The following is a 19,126-nucleotide window of genomic DNA, read 5'->3' on the forward strand; positions in this document are numbered from 1 at the left end:
ACTCTTTCCATTTTGTTTAATTTCGTCATTAGTGGGTTACTGAGGTGAACAATGGAAGGTCCTCAAAAACCCAGCGTTTCGATCTGTCCGAGCGGGAACCTTATCAACCCGTAATATCCAGACGACATTGTTCTCATTTTTGGAAAGAAGAAGGTAGCGCAAGCATTGCTTGAAAATCCGACTGAGGCCGTCCAGTTCTTCAGTAGTTGCTTCGCGGACGAAGTCAGTGCATAAATCTCAAAGTGTATGATCACTCGTCAATTCGCGTCACTGGCGGCATAAAAAAGACATTCCACTGGGTTTCAAAGGAAGCGTATATCAGAATACAACGCGGGCTCTATTGGATGGCTACCAGACTTGGCAATTTCTGGAGGCAAATATAAGGTATCTTTGAACACTGATTCGGTTGGAACGAGCGAGTTTGCTATGAAGTAATCAGGAAACTGGCTTTTGATGAAGTAGAGTGTACTTCCCTCAGAATGTATCCGACGCTGCGAGACAAATTATTCGGGCCGTGTTACGCACACCAAGTTACTGCCTGCCGAGACAAGTACCTGATGCGGAAACCTAAAGGTGGACAGGATCCGACATAGGAGAAGCGAATGAAGAATATTATTCAAGGTCGGTACTGTTCGCCTTTCACAATAAGGTCCAAATAACCCTTGTTGTGATTATCTGAAGGCACTGGACGATAGACGTTTAACTAGTGCGAGTAGCTATCAAGCTGACAGCTTCCATTCAGACTATCTGACAGTGTTGGGGCTGTAGGCGAATGTTTGTTTTAGGCTAGCCTCAGGCCTCTCTCCATGCTCCAGTTATTCTTCCTACCATCATAAGGCTTTATTCGTTCAGCTATGGAACCCTTTCGGTGCCCAACTGCCCGTCCACCATAAGGAAGCACGAGGAATGGAATACTGCCAGGTTGCCCAAGCCTATACAGGGGAATCTGAGAGACAAGGGCCGGGTTCGAACCACGGACCTCCCGGTTAGTGAATTCGCGCCCTAACCACTGGGCTATCTCGCATTTACTCAGAGTGATAGTGAAGTATCTGTGTTATTATCTGGTGTTGCTGTCGCTGATGATGATGATGATGATGCAGCGAAATGAAACACTGTGAGTCTCAAACGAGACCAGCTAACTCATCATCGACAGCATGACATCAGGATCAGCTAACTGCGTCAAGTCCACTGTGGCAAGGTCCGCTGATATTCGGCCAAGCGATAGCGAGTGTTCTTTGAACATGCATACCCGGAGAACTGAAACAACGCCCAGCGGTTAGGCCGTCTGCGGGCGAGACACACGGGAGACACGATCCACAAGCCTGCGCCGTGAAACATTCATAGTCGCATCTACAACTGGTGACACTGAAAATGAAGGAAGTGTTTGCTATCATCGAACACTCAAGAAGATTTGGTTTCATTTAGCTCTAGGCGAACGAGCGTAGAGATTGATGGTTTACGAATTACGCAGTTGCAATGATAACGAGACGTTCGTTTAATACAGATATCAACTAGGCACTGCAAGAGAGTGAAAGGCACGTTTTGAATAGTGATCAAATATCGATGAGCTGACGGTAGACAACATGGATTCCTCCGGAATTATTTTCTCGTAAGATTCCCCATGATTCAGTCCAGGATCTTGTTGACAGAAGCATTGAGACGGACGTTGGTTTTACCCCGGTACACATGACAAGGCTGTACATCGCATGCCTTCTTGCTAAAAACTGAATTCATAATACTGAGTTCGAGATAGCCCCAATGACCGGAAGGTTTGTGGTTCGAAACCAAACTCAGCATCGCGACTGCTCTTGTCTAGGCTATGATGACCTGGCAGTATCTCAGCCCCCGAGCACCAATGGACAACCGACCTAGATCCTGGAAGAATTACGAAGTGCACAATAGTGCACCGAATGCGTAGAGTAGGCCATAAAACCTGGGACTTCTATGTTCACTTGGCGCTATAGAGAAGAACTCTGGTGTTAAATGAATGTCCTGTAAACATTAATCAGGATGGAGACGACTGGTTACTTTGAGGAAATGAGTTGAAGGCACGTGCATCGGCATAGGAACCGTTTTGCCATGAGCCAGGTTGCATCACACAAATTAATGCCATCACTCAACAAGTTTCAAGGATAAATTACTTAATCGGTTCACCCTGTGGTTTTAGAGTGGTCTACCGAATCATTATAGTTATAAAACCCACCATTGTCGCTTTCTTCAGGGTTGGAACATCGCCATCGAAAACAAAAACTGGACGGATTCCAAAGTAGATGAGTTTGCACAATCGTCGGAAAAGAACTGTCAGGTATGCCTTCGGGCCACCTGTTGATGCCCTTGATTTAACTGCCTGATGTAACCAAATATTCATATCTAAAGTGGAATGATCAAATGGTAAGTAAGACCAAACACAAATTCACATCACACTCACCAATGGCAATTGTCTTTCCAGCAAGTTGCTCAAGTTCAACAGGTCGCCTGGCAGGTTCTAAGAGCTCCCAGAGTCCCGGAACACCCATTGCACCCCTGTAGAGATAACCTCCGCTACCAAGGTCTGCTGATTAGCACGGATTAGGTTTTGTCATCAAAAACACGAAGGGTATCACAAGGAGCTGAAAAACACGACGATAAAACAATGTTCACCTGGTAGTCTGTCTGATAATTCATAAGAAGATCAGTGGATTGGAGGTGGTAGGGAACTTGCTTAGTTCCGTCACGTCTGTCCTACCACCAGTGAACCACACAGATGACATCAAGAGAATTGACTGGCTAGCTGAACAACCGTCCGTTCACCGGGTGACTGAGTGCCCCAGTTGTTTTCATTTTGACACCTTCAAACCATGAACTACGAGTAAACCGATGTGCTATTTTTCGCCCAAGATGGCCCAAGAGATGGCCCAAGTAGGTAGAGCACGAATTTACTGACTGGAAGGTCCGTGGTTCGAACCCGACCCCCGACTCTCGACTTCCCCTATCTAGGCTTGGGCAACCTGGCAGTATCCCAGCCCTCGTGCAACCTTCGGGTGGCATGGCAGTTAGGCACCGAAAGGGTGCTACAGCTGAACAATTTCTTTCTATTTTTCGCCTGTGGAAAAACGGAGGACGATGGGATATAGCCAAGTAGTGGAGATAACGGTGCAATCAATTAGTTGATATTGAATCACTTGAGATGTTCGAGCTGGGAAGCCACGCGTTGAAGGTGGAACCATGTCTGCCAATGTCGGTACCAATTGATTAGCCGGGTCTCGTCCTCCAGAAAGGACGCAATTGACAACCCACCTCATTCTACTGGTTACTACATACGAACTTTGATTCCAGGTCACAGAATCTTAAACTGCCGTTCGCTTCCACTCAGCACACCGCTGAAAAAAGAGCTCTCAGAGAAAGACCGTCTTTTGGTATACGAAGCACGTTATAACCAGCGCGACCTATGCAGCATCAGTAGCTTGTCTATCCAAAACCACCATACCTACCTCAGCATTGCTAATCCAAACTTCTCACGAGACACGGCCAATGCTTTGGGAACATCAATAACAGCGCGTAGGAACCCGGTTTCCCATTCAAAAGTCACTATAGGTATAAGCGACCCACAATTCTAGTATTCCTGGATTTCCGAGGCGCATTCGACTCGGTTGATCGTTCTGTTCTTCTTGAGACGCTTGCCCACCAAGGAATGCCCCGGAAGTTTGTAAACAATACGTTCTTTGTATTCTCAGACTTCCGGACGTGTGACAGTGTACGCAGAGCTCTCCAAAAGCTTCTGCACACAAAGCGGTGTCCGTCAGGGCAAGCTTACACGAGTAGCGGCTGAGACAGAGGTAGGATTTCAATCAAGCACAATTCGGTAATCGACTTGACTACTGAGCTACCTCGAATTCCAAGACAGCTACCTTGGTAAATAGATTTATTTGGTACGCCGATCGAGTAGTCTGAGAGAATGGGATTAGTATGAAAGTTTAATAAAAATGACACACAACGAGAGTGAAATGAGAAGCTCTAATCGTACTAACATAATCAGGAACATTCCACCAAACTTGTCAATCATGAAACATGACTCCTGACCGTAAACCGATTGATACATCCCCGTCATTACGACGCTTTTCCTAATCGCTTTGATTGTTCCACAGGTCTTTACAGGGCTTGGCTGTAAAACTGTGGAGAGTTTCATAATTTTGCCGTCTTTATGAAGCAGTCCGTAAAGCCGAAGACGTTTCCACATACCTACATACCTACCTAAAGCTGCCACCATGGCATGGTGGCCAGGCTTGAATGCTACAATGATCCCGCAGGTTACATTGGCTGGAATGTCGTTTCACAAAGTGCATGCCAGGAAGGCCAAAAGCGACAGGCTTCAAGTGGACCACAAGTTTGACGGAAACGCAGAGACTGAGCCCATGTGATGACCCGTAGGGACCCTCGGGGACTGCACCTACCTGATGAGCCTTAAGAAGGGCGAAACCAGTTGTGGGCTGTCGAAGAGTTCTCAGCAAACTTGCGAGTAGTTTCCTTCATGAAAATGCACCCTTCTAAATCCACGAAATCCTCTCAATATGGTAGCTCTTAAAGTCCGTACTCCATGTCAAATTGGAAAAACGGGCAATGCTCGCTGAAACCTTAAACTCCCTTGAAATTGATGTATGCTTCGTCTCTGAAACAAGCATACAAGATCCGAGCGTGGTATTGCGTCTCAGAACGCCAAAGATGAAATCAGCTATTTCACATTTCTCCTTCCAGGTGTTCGCTGACTCAGAAGTGACAACCCGTGGCATATACGGTGTGGAAGTTGCACTCAGCCCCAGAGCTGAACACGCTTTGCTGGTGAACAGTCAGGTCTGCGACGTCCGGTTATCCAGTTCAATCAAGCTACCCTCGGCATAAAAAGCGGTGCCTGTTTGTCGTGTCGGCTTATGCCCCAACGGGCTGTGGTTCTGATGCTTAAGAAACTTTCTATCGAGGGCTACCTGGGCTCATTCGTCAAGCAAAAAGCACTGAAATTGTTATCCTTGCAGGCGATTTGAATGCTCACGTCAGTCATCTGAGATTCTTGGAATCATATTTGGGCGGTCGATTCGGAGTCGATGCTCACTGCACAGACAACGGAGATCGAATCCTCCAGTAGTATGCCGATCATGAACTGTTGCTGGCAAGTACAAACTTCGATGCTCACGCACAGACAACGGAGATCGAATCCTCCAGTAGTATGCCGATCATGAACTGTTGCTGGCAAGTACAAACTTTCAAAATACACGTTCACATCGCGTAACCTGGCGGTCACCAACCGTAAGTCAACCGTGGACCCAGTTGGAACACGTGACCATCAGCTACCGGTGGAGAACCATAATTCAAGACTGCGGTTCCTTGTGGGGCACACCACTTGATTTCGATCACACCATGGTGCGTGAACGCTTGGCAGTTCGCTTCCCCTCAGGCCCTCGAAAATCAGCAAGAAGCATGCCTATCCACTATCTTCGAAGAACGACGATAGCTCAACAGTACCGATCTGAGCCAGCCCAACAACTCTCCACAGTAAACCAATGCTGTGGTGGCAGTGAGCATGTGGACGAAGCGTGGGAAAATGTAAAAAGATCTACGTTGCCGCTTTTGGTGCTTTCTAACTTCCCCACTTCGACCACAGGACCACTGGGTGTCGTCGAGATCGCTATCTATGATTGATGCCAGCAAAGCTAACTAGCAGGCACCGAGTACGACGGCAAATGCAAATCCCTCAAACGCCAAATAGTGAAGAGTCTAAAGAAAAACCGTGGGCTCTGGTGGACATCGGAAGTTCGGGGGATGGAAAAGGCTTTCGCTACAGGAAACAACTATGCTCTATATCAACTGATACGATTGACTGGCTCTAGAAAAACAACGGTCAGTGAAACGATAAGTGAAAAAATGGCTCACTACTTCACTCGCAAAATCGTCAACTGGAAAGATGGGCCAGGTACTTCGAAGAAGTGCAGCTGGCCTCCTCCTCGTCATCATCATCAACAGCATGACATCAGTGTTCAACACCGACGCTTCACTGCTGGCCTCCTGCAACACAGCATAATAGTGCATACGGGCGAATGGAATGTTAGCCTAAATCGTCTCTCAGAAGTAATAAAGAACGAAATGTCCGTACTGAACGGTGAAAAAGCAACATGACCGGACGGTCTGTATCCAGCTCTCTTCAAAGAGAGTGGAGGATCCCTGGTGGCCCATCAGACAAGGCTTATACGTGCTGTATGGAAAAATAAGGCTATCGGGACGATCCGGTTGTGTGCAGATTTCTCAACCGGCCTAAATGCTGTACTGGATACCCACCAAAGCCCTCTGCGTCTTCCAGACGATTTATTCGAGAAACTGAATAGGGGTAAATGTTTCGCGAAGATTGACTTGGCAGGCGAAGTTGAGTAAGACTCCCGAAGACTTCTGACGAGCAATACGCACCACGGTCTGTTCCAGTACACTCGACTGCCATTCAGTGTCAAAACATCGCTAGCCATATTTCAACAGGCCAGCAATACGCCCACGGTCTGTTCCAGTACACTCGACTGCCATTCAGTGTCAAAACATCGCTAGCCATATTTCAACAGGCCAAAGATACGATGCTGGAGGATTCCCCGGAAGTTGCTGTCTATTAAGACGATCACATTTTCATGGATTCCAACCCGCATGAATTGTGGCAGAGCCTTGCTTATGCGCTTGGTCGTATTCAAAAACATGGCTTCCGAGAAGAATGCGCCTTCTTCATGCGATCGATAAGATACCTTGGTTTCATCAATGACCAACACGGCCACCGACCAGACCCGGAGAACAACGTTATCAGACGTATGCCAGCACACACAGACGTGACATCCCTCATGTCGTTCCTCGGTCTCGTCAGTCACTACAGTTCGTTTCACCCTGCCATGCATCGCCTCCGAGTCCCACTCAACCAGCTACTTATCAAAGATCACAAGTGGACAAATCCATTCTCATTTCCGATTTTCCACTCACCCACTACGATCAATTTCTGGAAATCGTTGTGGCATCAGATGCCTCGAACTATGGAATTGGCGCAGTGATTTTAAATGTATTTCCCGATAGCAGCCAGAAAGCCATTGTACACGCGGTCAGACACCTGAAATCAGCCGAGCGCGACTACAGTAACAGGAAAAGAAAGCTTTGGCGATCGTGTTTGCCGTCAAAAAGCATCATAAAATGCCCTACGAACGTCAGTTTACTCTACTGACCGATCACAAGCCATTCTTTGTTGTGTTTAGCTTGAAGAAAGGAATCTCGGCATACACTGCCAACCGCCTCTAGCGACGAACCACTCTGCTTCTGGCACGAATTCAAGATCAAGTACCAGTCCACCACCAACCTCGGACAAGCCGACGCAGTCGCGACTCACCGATTCCAGTACGCCAGAACCAGAAGACACTGTAGTCGCAACAATCGCCTTGGAACCGGAGGTGAACCGCGTACTATCTGAAGTGGTCCGCATTCTCCCAGTGACTGCCGACATGGTCCGCCAGTCTACCGATCAAGACCCAGTGCTGTAGCAAGTCACCTAGTACGGACGCAATAAGTGACCGCGTATCTACCCAAAAGACGAACTGAGACCTTACTTCAGCCGATCACTATCGCTAATCGATGGATGCCTTAGCTTTTCAGAACGCGGTGTCATCCCAGAGAAATTACAACCAGCCATCCTGAATCAGTTTGATAAAGGTCACCCAGGCTGAATGCCCTTGCTGGTATTTGATGGACTTCCAGATAGGGCAAGTCTCAAAATCCTGCATGCGCTATGTTGAAGCACCCAAGTTGCCCGTGAAAACCTAATTATGGTCGTAGACGCAATCAACCGAACCCTGGTATTGTTTTCACATCGACTATGCGGGTCCAATGGGTGGCCAACACTTTTTGGTCGTCGTCGATGCCTACAGAAAATGGCCGGAAATTTTTTCAGTTAAAAGCCCGACAATTGCCACTACAGTTCTAGAACTCCGACGAATGTTCAGTCGCTTTGAAACATCAGAGACATTGGCATCCGAAACGGCAACCAGTTCACGTCGTCGGTGTTCACAGACTTTTACCGAGAATACGGCATAAAGCACGTTTGCTCACCGCCCTTCCATTCAGTCGAACGGCAAGGCGGAACGTTTCATCGACATTCTGAAGCGGGCATCTCAGAAGGGGGTGCCAGAGAGGAGGGACCAACGGAGATTTTGCAAAGGTTTCTTTGGCATATCGAGCGACGTTAAACCCCATCTCGTCTGATGGAGTGTCACCCGCAAATACATTGCTCGAAAGAAGGCTCGAACAACGCATGACACCATCCGGCCACAGGAAAGGCAAGCTAGGCACCGCAACACCAGAATGGAGGAACAGTTCAGCCGGCGTCAAGGAGCAACTGCGGCCTTTTTCAGCGAAAGCCAGAGGATGTCGGTTTGTGAATATAGCGGCAGACAACCTACGTGGATTCCACGACTCATCCTTCGCTGGGGCGGCAAAGTGCTCCAAGAGATTCAAGTTAAAACAACCAGATGGATACGGTACACAAACCGAATCAAGCCGACAGATGCCCACAGGACCGAGTGACTTGGGATTAGAAATGCTTCCGGACTGTAATATGCACGCTATGTAAGCACCAGGGGATAGCGATTCTCCGAAGGCAGGTGTTCGCGACAATTTCTGTGGATGGAAAACAGAAACAAAGCTCATGAGCCAAAGCCCAGTAAGCAAGGTTGTACATCGCCAATACTTACATACGAATCAATCAAAATGAGAGACACCGTATACTACACGGACACCGTTCGCAGTCAGGTGCTGCTACCGCCGAGAAGCCCACCCCGCGCGAGATTGGCCAAAAGACCGAGGCGCTTCCCCATCCGGTATTAAACCGAGATCTGATTGGTCGAAAGTCTGGACCCAACAGCCAACCATGATCCAGTATTGTTCGAACGCCGGTTGCTGTTGCCGCATCCAGAACGCGTCAGCATTTCCAGAAGGTCGACGCAGCGGTCGACGCAGCGGTAAGTCGATTCATGCACAAGCCAAACTGAAGCAAATGATTGGCTGGTTATAGTCACGTGATCCACAACAAGGCATACGCCTACTACATACGAGGCCTAGCTGCTTACCAAAGAGTTGCACAACAGGCCACCCGTGGCTCAGTGACCGAGCGTGGTAAGCCTGTGCACGTACCTGCTGGTTCGTGGTTCAAGTCCGGGCGACCTCGACCGACCCGTTTTCGCCTTTCCCGTTTAACATGTTTCATCATAGGATGCTACTGATTTTCTGAATCATATATCGCACAAAAATATGATTAACTGAAATGAAACCAACCTTATGTTCCGAGTGTAAAAAAGTATTTTTTAAATTGGTCCGACTGTTTTAGGGATATTATTTCCAGCGAACGGGAAGATTCATTTTTATCTGTCGCCATTATGTTTCCCACCTTAATTTCTCACGACAATGATTGCTGGTATCTGTTAACAAGTTTCAGAAACTGTGTGAGTAACAGGAGATGATATACAATTTCCATTATCTGCAGCGCCTGCCGGGCGTCGTCTCGTCTCACGGCCCTTTGGGCAATTTTTCAGCTTTCGCTTATGAGTCAAATATGCTCACTCTCATGCGGCTGGTGGAAATTCCCACTCGTCCTGTTGAGCGGATTTTTAAACGCCTATAGAAGTCAGGACCGCATCTCAAAGACGCCTCAAGTAACCATGCGGATTGCAACGTCGGATTTCCCCTGAAATGATTTTCGCGAAACAGAAGCTTTTCTTCAACTTTGGTAAATGTTGCCCCTCTATCTCTCCACCGGGTTCTGTTGTATAGGTTATTGATTTTCCGTGCACTGAGAAGGGTGGAATATCCGGATTCGACATGCTGCAGAATAACTTATTTTGAGCTTCGTTTTTCCATTTTACCGATGTTTACTCAACCCGTTAATTCACTCGTGCTGGGCATACGACTATCGAATTGTCAACACTTGTAAGCAGCTGCCCCTCACTTGAGTGGTGCAAGTGGACGATACTTCCACGCAATGAATTGTTTGTAATTCTTCATCATTATACTCCATATGGCAATGTCCTATTCGTTTTTCTCTCCGTCGTACTAGACCAAACATTCTTTAGTGTACAGTCCACCGATAACCCCCCCTCTGTTTCGAGGCCTATGGTTTGAAAAACTCATTGAACAACGGCTATGACAGTACGCAATTCTCATTTCTACATGGAGTGATGGTAACGTGCTACACGGTCAAAGGTTCACTCAAGACGCATTCACAAGGCTGTGCGTCTTCAGTTGGAGCCACTGGCAGGATCGACGTAGTTAACTTGCGAAGCGCCTCAGACTCAGGTGGGTGTCGCGTTGACTTTGTTAACTTTTCAGACGACGGGTGCACTGGAAGAAGTTCCAGTAAGCATCTGGCATAAATACTCCTAATGTGGAGGTTCAAACGGGTCGAAACTTTCTTTGTCGAAATCGAGACTGCCACGCAGGCCATTGAAACTTCTTTCGGGAACGTCAGGGAGCGTACTACTAGCCTTAGCCCCGCCTCTCTCAGGCACCTTTTCGCGTCCTATTCCACTCGAATCCTTAGCCCCCTACCTAAGACCTTCCTGTGTATCCAGTCCAGCATGATGGTGTCAATCGCGCGCCCCAAAGCATGTCCCGTCTGCATCCCATCAACCGTAAATTTGATGTAGGAGGCGGTACATCGTTTGCAACAGTATGCAAGTGACAGCTACCCGGATAATCCTGTATTTACTATGTTATCCTAAAGTTTGCGGCCATTTTCCAAACGCCAGGAGTCACTGTGTTGATCCAGAAAAAACGAGCAGCTACTCCGGAAGGTCGACGCGATCGCTGGAGACATTTGTTATCTTAAGATTTGCGTCAACCACTCAACGACGGCGGTTCTGCGTGAACCACCTGTCTTGCTTACCCCTTTAGCAATAAAGGCGCGATGGACAAGCTGTAGAGGGACTTGGTACAGGAACCACACCATCTGAAGTTAGTTATTCACAGCTGTTGATCTAATTAATTCGCCACAGATGAAGCATTTTGGGTCCTTAAGTGTAACCACCATGGTGTACCACGTGCGTCCGTCTCGCACTTAACACGGCCTACATTGGGGCTGTGAACGAACTCACCTTCCGATACACTAGACAGTGTACCTTGATGGAATGTAGTGGGTCAGTGATAGCTTGCCAACCTTGTCTCAGAAAGTTCCCACTCAAGCTCCGAAAAACTGCACGAGACGGTGCAGTTGTTGTTTCACCACAGTTTATGTTTTTATTCTATCCTTGTTTTCCGTTTATAAGTGAGTAAGTTACCGTTCAGCTGTAGCCACCTTTAGGCTCATAGCTGCCATGCCAAGCTAAGGAAGCAAGAAGGATGGGACATTGCCAGGTCACACAAACCTAGACAGGGGAGTCGAGAGGTTGAGGTGCCTCAGGTATTAGGGTGCAAATTTACTGACCAGAGGGTCATTTCGAATCCAACCTGTGCCTCTGGGTATCTCCCGTCGAGGCTTTTGGAACGTTGCACTCGAGCTCCAGTGCTTCTTGCGGGTTATATTGCGGCTAGGCACTGAACGGGTGCTAAAGCTGAATGCTCTTTAAGCAATTTGCCTTTATTCAAAAGCGATGGAACCTTAAGTTATTATTATTTCGTGGTTAGAAATACGGTAAACAGACGTTATTATGCGATCTTATAAATGTGGTATGCGGCTATGAGGTGATTATTTCACTGTTATTCAAATTTGAAATGCCTATTAAATGACATTTAAATAACCATCCAACAGGCGACAAACACGGTTATTTGACGGGTATCCGTTGGCTATACAACCTTCAAACGCGGTTTAGCTCACTTTTCAACCTCCAGATAACCGCAAAATACGGTTACATTGCGGTGGGTTTTGTGCAACTGACCACCGGCGAATATGCTTTGCGGTTAGGGAACAGTTACATGACCCCTATATACCCGGAAAACCTGTTTTTGGACTGTTTGCTGCTGACGACGTTGTTGCTGTAGTTGCTCTAGCCGCCTGGTCTTTTCTAACTCAGTATTTTTAGACGAATTTATAGTTTTGGAGCTCCTGCTGATTAGGAGTAGTTCTATCTAGTGCTGTGTGGTGAATACTACGTTGCTGTCGCGACTTTCCACAACTTTAACACAAGTACCAGTCTGTACTCGCAGAGCTTAGCCAGAACGAGAGGCATTTTATCAGTCTCTTAGTCAATGTAGCTGGTCGACACTTACGGCTGTATCATTGGATGTCTCGGGTGGTGAAGACTTTGCCAAACTCGTCGACTACACTTCACACGACGCCGGTCCACACTTCGGCAGAGCCATGCAAGTACCGAAATACTCTTCGGTCTGCAGTCAGCTTACAAAATTCGATAGTTCAAAAACTTGGTCAGCTCACTGTTTTAACTCAGGTAATAAGAGGTGATTGCGAGATAGTTTCCATGTATGTGTCCAACACCGTCTCAAATGAAGTGAAGGATGAAAACCTGATACCATCATTTTCACAAGGAGGATAACCGAAGCTAAGCTAGCCACTTGCTGAGCCGGGGCATTGTAACCGTGAATTTGAATCGGGGCTAAAATTCACGGAATTAGATTAGGTAGAACGTGGGTCAGATGGTGATGATTTTAGGTTTGAGCACACATACAATCAAGAGCGGTGTTTTTGGTCAGGTTTTTTAATTCGACGCAACTGTTTTGGAAAAAACTGCATTTTCCTGACACGGATCTTGCCCCATTTAGCCGCTAACCAGAAGTGGGCCGAAATTAGTTTTGCAGATACAAGGGCGCTTTAAAAGTCGCGAAATTCCCGGGGAGATTGTACAATTCGGTTGCAACTTTCTCCGGTATAGTTTATTCATATCTATTTTATCATCATTATTATGTGAGTGATCGAAATTTGAACGGGCGATTTGCACGTGGCTATCAGTTTGCAACATAAAACATGAAATCAAATCTTAACTTTGTTACCGCTCCGCAGTCTTCCTCAAATTACAATTAGCACACTTCAGAATGCCCCAAGTAAATCCATCCCGGTTGTCAATGCAGGTGAGTTTGTTTACCAAACGTTTGCTTCGTTATGTCTCTGCGGATTTCACTGACCAAACTGAAATAATCTCTCTGCCTAAAGAATTGCGTATACCAGCCCGATAATATTATATATGACGTCCGTTACGGGGCTGTCCAAAAAGCAAATTATGTGAGGCCAATGATAGTACGGCACTGCCACACTCAGTTTGACAGTTCACCCTTAACAATTTTCTTCCATACTCTTCATCGTACTCTCTCGGCTACTCGTTCAATTAACTGCAAACATGAACAAGCCTGTCACACGGTCGCAACAGTCCCCCCGGGACTTTTTCATTCAAATCTGCTGAAACTTTCTTTCTTGTTTAACCAGTTCTGTGTGTGCGCTGCACAAAGTCAATGATTTTCTCTACAGTTCGCGCTCCGTCTTGTGTGTTGCCACACCATCACTCCTCAAAGGAACTCCGGCACCCGATTTCACCATATAGGCGACACCAGTGTGTCGCCACTGGTGTTCCACTGTGCGCCATAATTCTGAGGTTCCTAGTACCGCTCGCCGTCATCGACAGTCCCTCTATTTCGTCATTCGCACTTGAGTTTTCTGTGGCCCTGGACACCAGTTCAACAGCCAAGGGCTACGAAACATCAACAGTGGTTTTAGGTTTTAGTTCACCGTATCCGTTTTTCTAGTTCCTCATTTCCCGAAATTTACGGCTCTTGTCATGTGCCAGGCATGATGTCTCCCTCTTTTTGTTTTTGTCCGCCACCTTCAAATTCTAAGGTTTTCACCGGATAATACCAATTGTTTGTGACACTGTCCCTTCTCCGAGCAATCTCACGTGCAAATAAACTCTATCCATCATGCTTCAGTTTCCATTCTGATCATAACTTACGGCATGCCACCCATCATTTGGGAATAAACATTACTAGCACTTCTTAGGAATAGCAGGCACTGCATGTATTGATGCGAACACACAACCTTGGATATGCGTCATTTTGCACGGGAAAGTGCAACCTTTCGAGATATCTGTGCGCAACTCACCAGCATCCCAATGGAATGGCTTTCAACTGAAAAGCATGACGCAACTTACCTGAATTACGTTACAAGACCCAACGACAGTGCGGCGAAATGGGACCCATCATTGCCCTTTGTCATAATAAATGAACGCGCTGTCGCACAAACTGGCAGCTTACCGTAGCCGTTGGGGCGTGTCTACATGTAGCGCTGATTATATGGCCTAGACTAGACCCGATAACCTCAAACAGTAGTTAACGACGACCGTCATATTCGTAACCTTATTAGCCACCGCTTATTTTGGCTATTTATAGCAAACACTATTCCCGCCACAATCGTTGAGGCATCAGCTATGCAAGCTCAATTGCTCCAAAGGTCAACGACCGTCCTTGATCATCAAAAAGTGTGCGCTGTAGCCGAGGAATGCCGCGNTAACCGCCATGGCGGAATCTTTTTACTCACTGATTGAACCGATAAAACCACTCTGTCTCGGTCCCCTAAACTAGTTTCCTAATTACACAAACATCGGGTAAACTCACTTATCGCTCAATTAATCCCATCATCAATAGCGAAGGAACAGTCTGCGAAGTTAAAGCTGTATGAAGTTGTGTACAAGGCAGTCATATGATCAAGTATTACATGCCTGATCCAAGAATTCAAGGACCTCATGAGTCGTCAAACGTGCACCCGCGCGTGTGGCCTGAGGGGAAAACTAGTGGGTGGAAAGCCTTTAGATTCAGATCTGTTTGGTCTTTCACAGTACTAGAACCTAACTTCTCTCCACTTCTGCTTCCTGATACTTATACCCCGCTTTTTTAGAAACAACAGTCCCTTTGTTCCTTCATGGATTCTCATCATTCTATACTCATCCGATTTACCTAACCGTCAACTACAAGAGTCGTTCGTGGACAGCGCACATCAGGTTTTCGCTAGACAAGCTTCCCTATCTCAGACGTAAATAACACATTGGAAACTGCTAGTTCCTATAAGCTACACAGAGGCCCTTCTAAATGCCTGTAACATAGTTTAGGGCCCCATTTAGCCCGTCGTTCATGGCGAAGAAATATCACCCGTTTTCACTGTAACAATCACTCCTTAACTAACGGGATGCGTGAGCAACTGCGGTAGCCACTTTTGATACGTTCTGTCCCAGAATGTGATGATCATCTGGCTGATGACCGTAAGGTTTACTCTATATCATTTATCCTGGAACAAAGTAACGGACAACAACGTAACATATGTTGCCACGATTTCTCCAATCCTATCGTTTCCTCCTAAGCAGTCGATAGACCTTTATCAACCACATCCTGTCCTCTCGCTTCACCTTGATTGCCGATGTACCTATGTCCTACCCAATTGGCTACCCACGAAAGGAAGATGGCCTCTATTGCGGACTTGTTTATAGGAAAAACTAACTGAAAAATCACAGGCTATTGGACAAAAAAGCAAAAATCCCATATGCATCTTGTTTACAAATATCCAGGATCCGCCTTCTCAAGCGCCTCCTCTTAACCTTTCCTGGACACTCATTGACTATCACCAAATTTAAATGAATGCTACAAAGCAATTCCACAAATTCCCTAATGAACCTCACTTTTAAATAGACACGTAGCGGATGTATGCGTGAACCAATTACTACTCGCATGCTGTATCAGCAGTGTCCACCGTTACGAACCTTCCTTTTGTGAAGATAGTTCGCACGCCATCGATTTTCATTTACCTCCGTTAGTCGGCTCCAGCAGCTGGTCGCTCTTCGACATGACACTTCCGAAGCTGAATTACATTTACTGTCGTCAATTTCTGATCGCCTTGAATTGTATGGACTTTCCTTCAATACTCGGTAACGACAAACGGATCTTTTGATCGACTGCTAAGCATCCACGACGCTACTACACTCCTTGCAGTATTCTGCTGATCCTTCCGCTTGACCTTCGCGCCAATGGGTACTGGTCGTGTCCTTCAGTTTGCTGTTCTCTGTCTAGTCTCGTTCCGAACAGCGGTGAAGTTTTCCCAAGCTTTCCCCCTTCATCTCCTAGCTCCTCCAGGGACAAGTGTGTTGCCGGCAACAACTCAATTTCTCGATCGACCGAAAACGCAGATATCGACCATACGTCAGCATGAACCGGACTTGCCTGTGGTTGGTTGTATTGAATCAGGATGACCTAGTAACATCATCGACTGGCTCACTTCTCAGTCACCTTTGGCCTCCAGCCACTCTTTGGTCGTTCGTTTTTGCATTCGGTTAGACCGTCTGTTTTCGGGTGGTATGGTGCCATTCATAGCCGTCTGATTCTGCAATCGACCACTGAACACTTCGCTCTCATAACAAGGTCCCCGATCGGTTGGGATTACTTTTGACATACCATAGTTAGTCACGATGTAATGCATTACCAATCCGCTGATCATTGTCGCCCGTTGACTCGCCACGGCTGTTCCCCGACCCACCACGAAAGATGTTCTGCCATTATCAAGACATGGTGATCTCCGCTGATCATCAACGGAAGAGGGCCCATGACGTCAGCACACCATAACTCGCTGAGTTCTGAGACAGAAATGTGTTCCATGGGATGGGCCGCACCTGTATTATCCCCCTCCACCAGCTGGCACCTCTTACAGGACACCACGTAATCCACCAGCTCACTTCTCATCCCGGGCCAGTGGGCCCTCTTCAAAAGTAGGCTCACGTCTTGGTGCACCTTGTATGTATCATCTCATGGCATTCGATGATAAACTTCCATTGCAAGACGCAAGGTATCACGAGCGGCTCAACGTCCGAATCGTTGGCTTTCCGGGAAATTATGCCAGATTCATTCGGACACAGCCGATCAAAGTGACTTTGAAATGTTTCCAATTCCTTGTCTTCCGCTCCGTTCTCAATGCTCCTTCCATTCAACAAGGTGTTGCAACCTTTTGTAACACAGGATCCTGCCGTTGGAGCTTAACCAACCTTCCGGGATCCAGTTCGACGACGAGGCTATTGGCACCAGTCATGATCCTGGGGTTCTCATCCTTAGCCGCTGGTCATGTACGCCAACAGGCCAAGTAGCTCTCCTTCAACGGAACGTTCTGGATCGCAATATCGTACTCTTGCGACCGCACTGCCCGGCGCGAGAGCTATCTGGGGGATCTCTGGTGGTCCTGTTCCACTCAGCGAGGTTGTAATCGGTCCCGACATGAAACTATTGTCCAAGCAAATATGGCCTCTACTTATCCAGGGCACAGACGATCGCCAGATATTTTTCCTCAATGGTCGAGTACTTCTGTTCAGCGTTAGTCTAGACACGACTGGCACACTCTATAACTCCAATTGTCTGCTTTGGGACTGCGCCGATACCGCGATCAGCAGCATCCGTTGCAACATCTCCGACCCTGGGCAGTTCGAGGGTCACTTGCTGATCCAATATCTGCATTTTGGCACGCTCAAAAACCTCATGTGCTTTCCCGGTTTACTTAACTTTCCAATTTTGCCCGAGCAAGTCGTACCGTGGAGCAGAGGTAGTGTTCAAATCATTAAAAACCGGTTGTAGTATGCTGTTCGTTCAAGATACTGCCGTAAAGGCCCCTTGAAATCGGGAACAGCACAATCCTCGATCCTTCCCAATTTTTCTGGCAATGGGCTAACCTCTCCGTGATTCATGCCCCAGCAGTGTCACCGATTTCCAAGTGAGCTGTGTCTCGCTTTCATTTATCCGCAGACCAGCCTCCCGGATCCGCTTCAATACAGCCTTCAAGTGAACTGCGTGGTTTGGTTCCGAATAGCTGTACACAACGCTATCGTCTCCGTGCACGGCAACATTCTAAAGTCCCTTCGTTAAACGAAGCATCAGGCGCCGGAATGTGAATGATGTCCCAGACAAACTAAACGAAATTCGTTTGAATTTATACTGGGTGTCCAAACCGTAAACGCCGTTTTCTCCCGGTCCTCCGCCTTGATAAGTAGTTGCAGTATCCGGGACGCAAGTTGAACACCATGAAATATCGGGAATGCCGGACGGAATCAAAAATCTCCGCAATCGAATGCACAGCTACCACCTGATTTACAGTCGGTTCATTCAAGAGCCAGAACTCCACGCAACGCTGTATTTTCCATTTGCCTTTCTTACATGCCCAACTTGGGATATGTACGCACTATTCGCTTCTTCGATTATGCCGTTTTTCAACATCTAATCCATCTCACACGGATTTAATGGCAACGGACTGGGGCCATAAGGTCGAAAGCACTCGAACGAGAGTGGAATTTCGTTTTCACTACACGGTCAGAAGCGAAACGGATCTCCATCGCCCATGAACAATTAAGAATATTCCTCGATCAGGAACTGTACTGATCGAACGCTACAGGACGGAGACTTTCAGACATACAGCTCGCCCACGTCAGTACTTTGGTAACCTTCAAGCTTGATTGTGCCATACCTTGTCACCAGTTTTCCTTGCTTTATGTCAACTACGGAATCTTTAATCTTGAGAAAATCTACCTTCAATATTGTCCGCTTTATGTCTTGGCTGATCAGGAACGTGTGCTGCATGGACTGCTCGTCCAGGCTTGATGAGTGCGTTGACAATTCGTCAATCTTCAGTCGATATCCATAGACTGATCTCACGGCTAGCGCACACGGTCTGCATTCAGCTTGGTTCCTCCTCCGCCCCGAAGACAACCTTGATCCGGTATCAGTCAAGCATCGCTCCTTCTTCCCGTCTATCTCGATAACGGCCTGTATGGTAGACCGTCACTTCGCCAACCGCAACACATCCAGAAAAAGAGGAGTACTCCAAAGTTTCATTATTTACAAATGGCTGCGCAGAGCGACATTGATTCTTCAAGTAACCAGATGTGCCAAACGTGCAGCACCGGCTCACTCGAGAGTGCCTCCATGATTCCGTCTTCGTGGCTGCAGGCTGTTCCACGAGATGTTTTAATCTGGTCTGCGGTTCCTCCACTGGTGAACCATTCCTCTTCTACTTCGACGGCAAAGTGGCCATTGGCGCCTCGGTCAATTCCTCTGCAAGGTGTTCCAGTTTCTCTACACTCAGCTGAGCAGTTGTTCTTGCCAATCGTAACTTGGCACGAAGCGCAGGCTGCAC

At 47.2% G+C, this 19,126-nt stretch overlaps 1 protein-coding gene across 1 annotated transcript in view; it reads right to left on the reverse strand.

Annotated features, from left to right (window-relative positions):
* The window catches only part of T265_13666 (hypothetical protein), a gene marked incomplete at both ends in the record, with an annotated part of 25,658 nt that extends 23,127 nt beyond the window's left edge, over window positions 1–2,531 (reverse strand). Inside the window, 2 exons of the mRNA XM_009169947.1 lie at window positions 2,204–2,370; window positions 2,429–2,531. Coding sequence (XP_009168211.1) covers window positions 2,204–2,370; window positions 2,429–2,516 — 255 coding nt within the window. The remainder of the gene's footprint in view (window positions 1–2,203; window positions 2,371–2,428) is intronic.
* Between the last annotated feature and the right edge of the window lie 16,595 nt (window positions 2,532–19,126).

The sequence above is a fragment of the Opisthorchis viverrini genome, assembly GCF_000715545.1.
Source record: "Opisthorchis viverrini unplaced genomic scaffold opera_v5_91, whole genome shotgun sequence".
NCBI lineage: Eukaryota > Metazoa > Platyhelminthes > Trematoda > Opisthorchiida > Opisthorchiidae > Opisthorchis > Opisthorchis viverrini.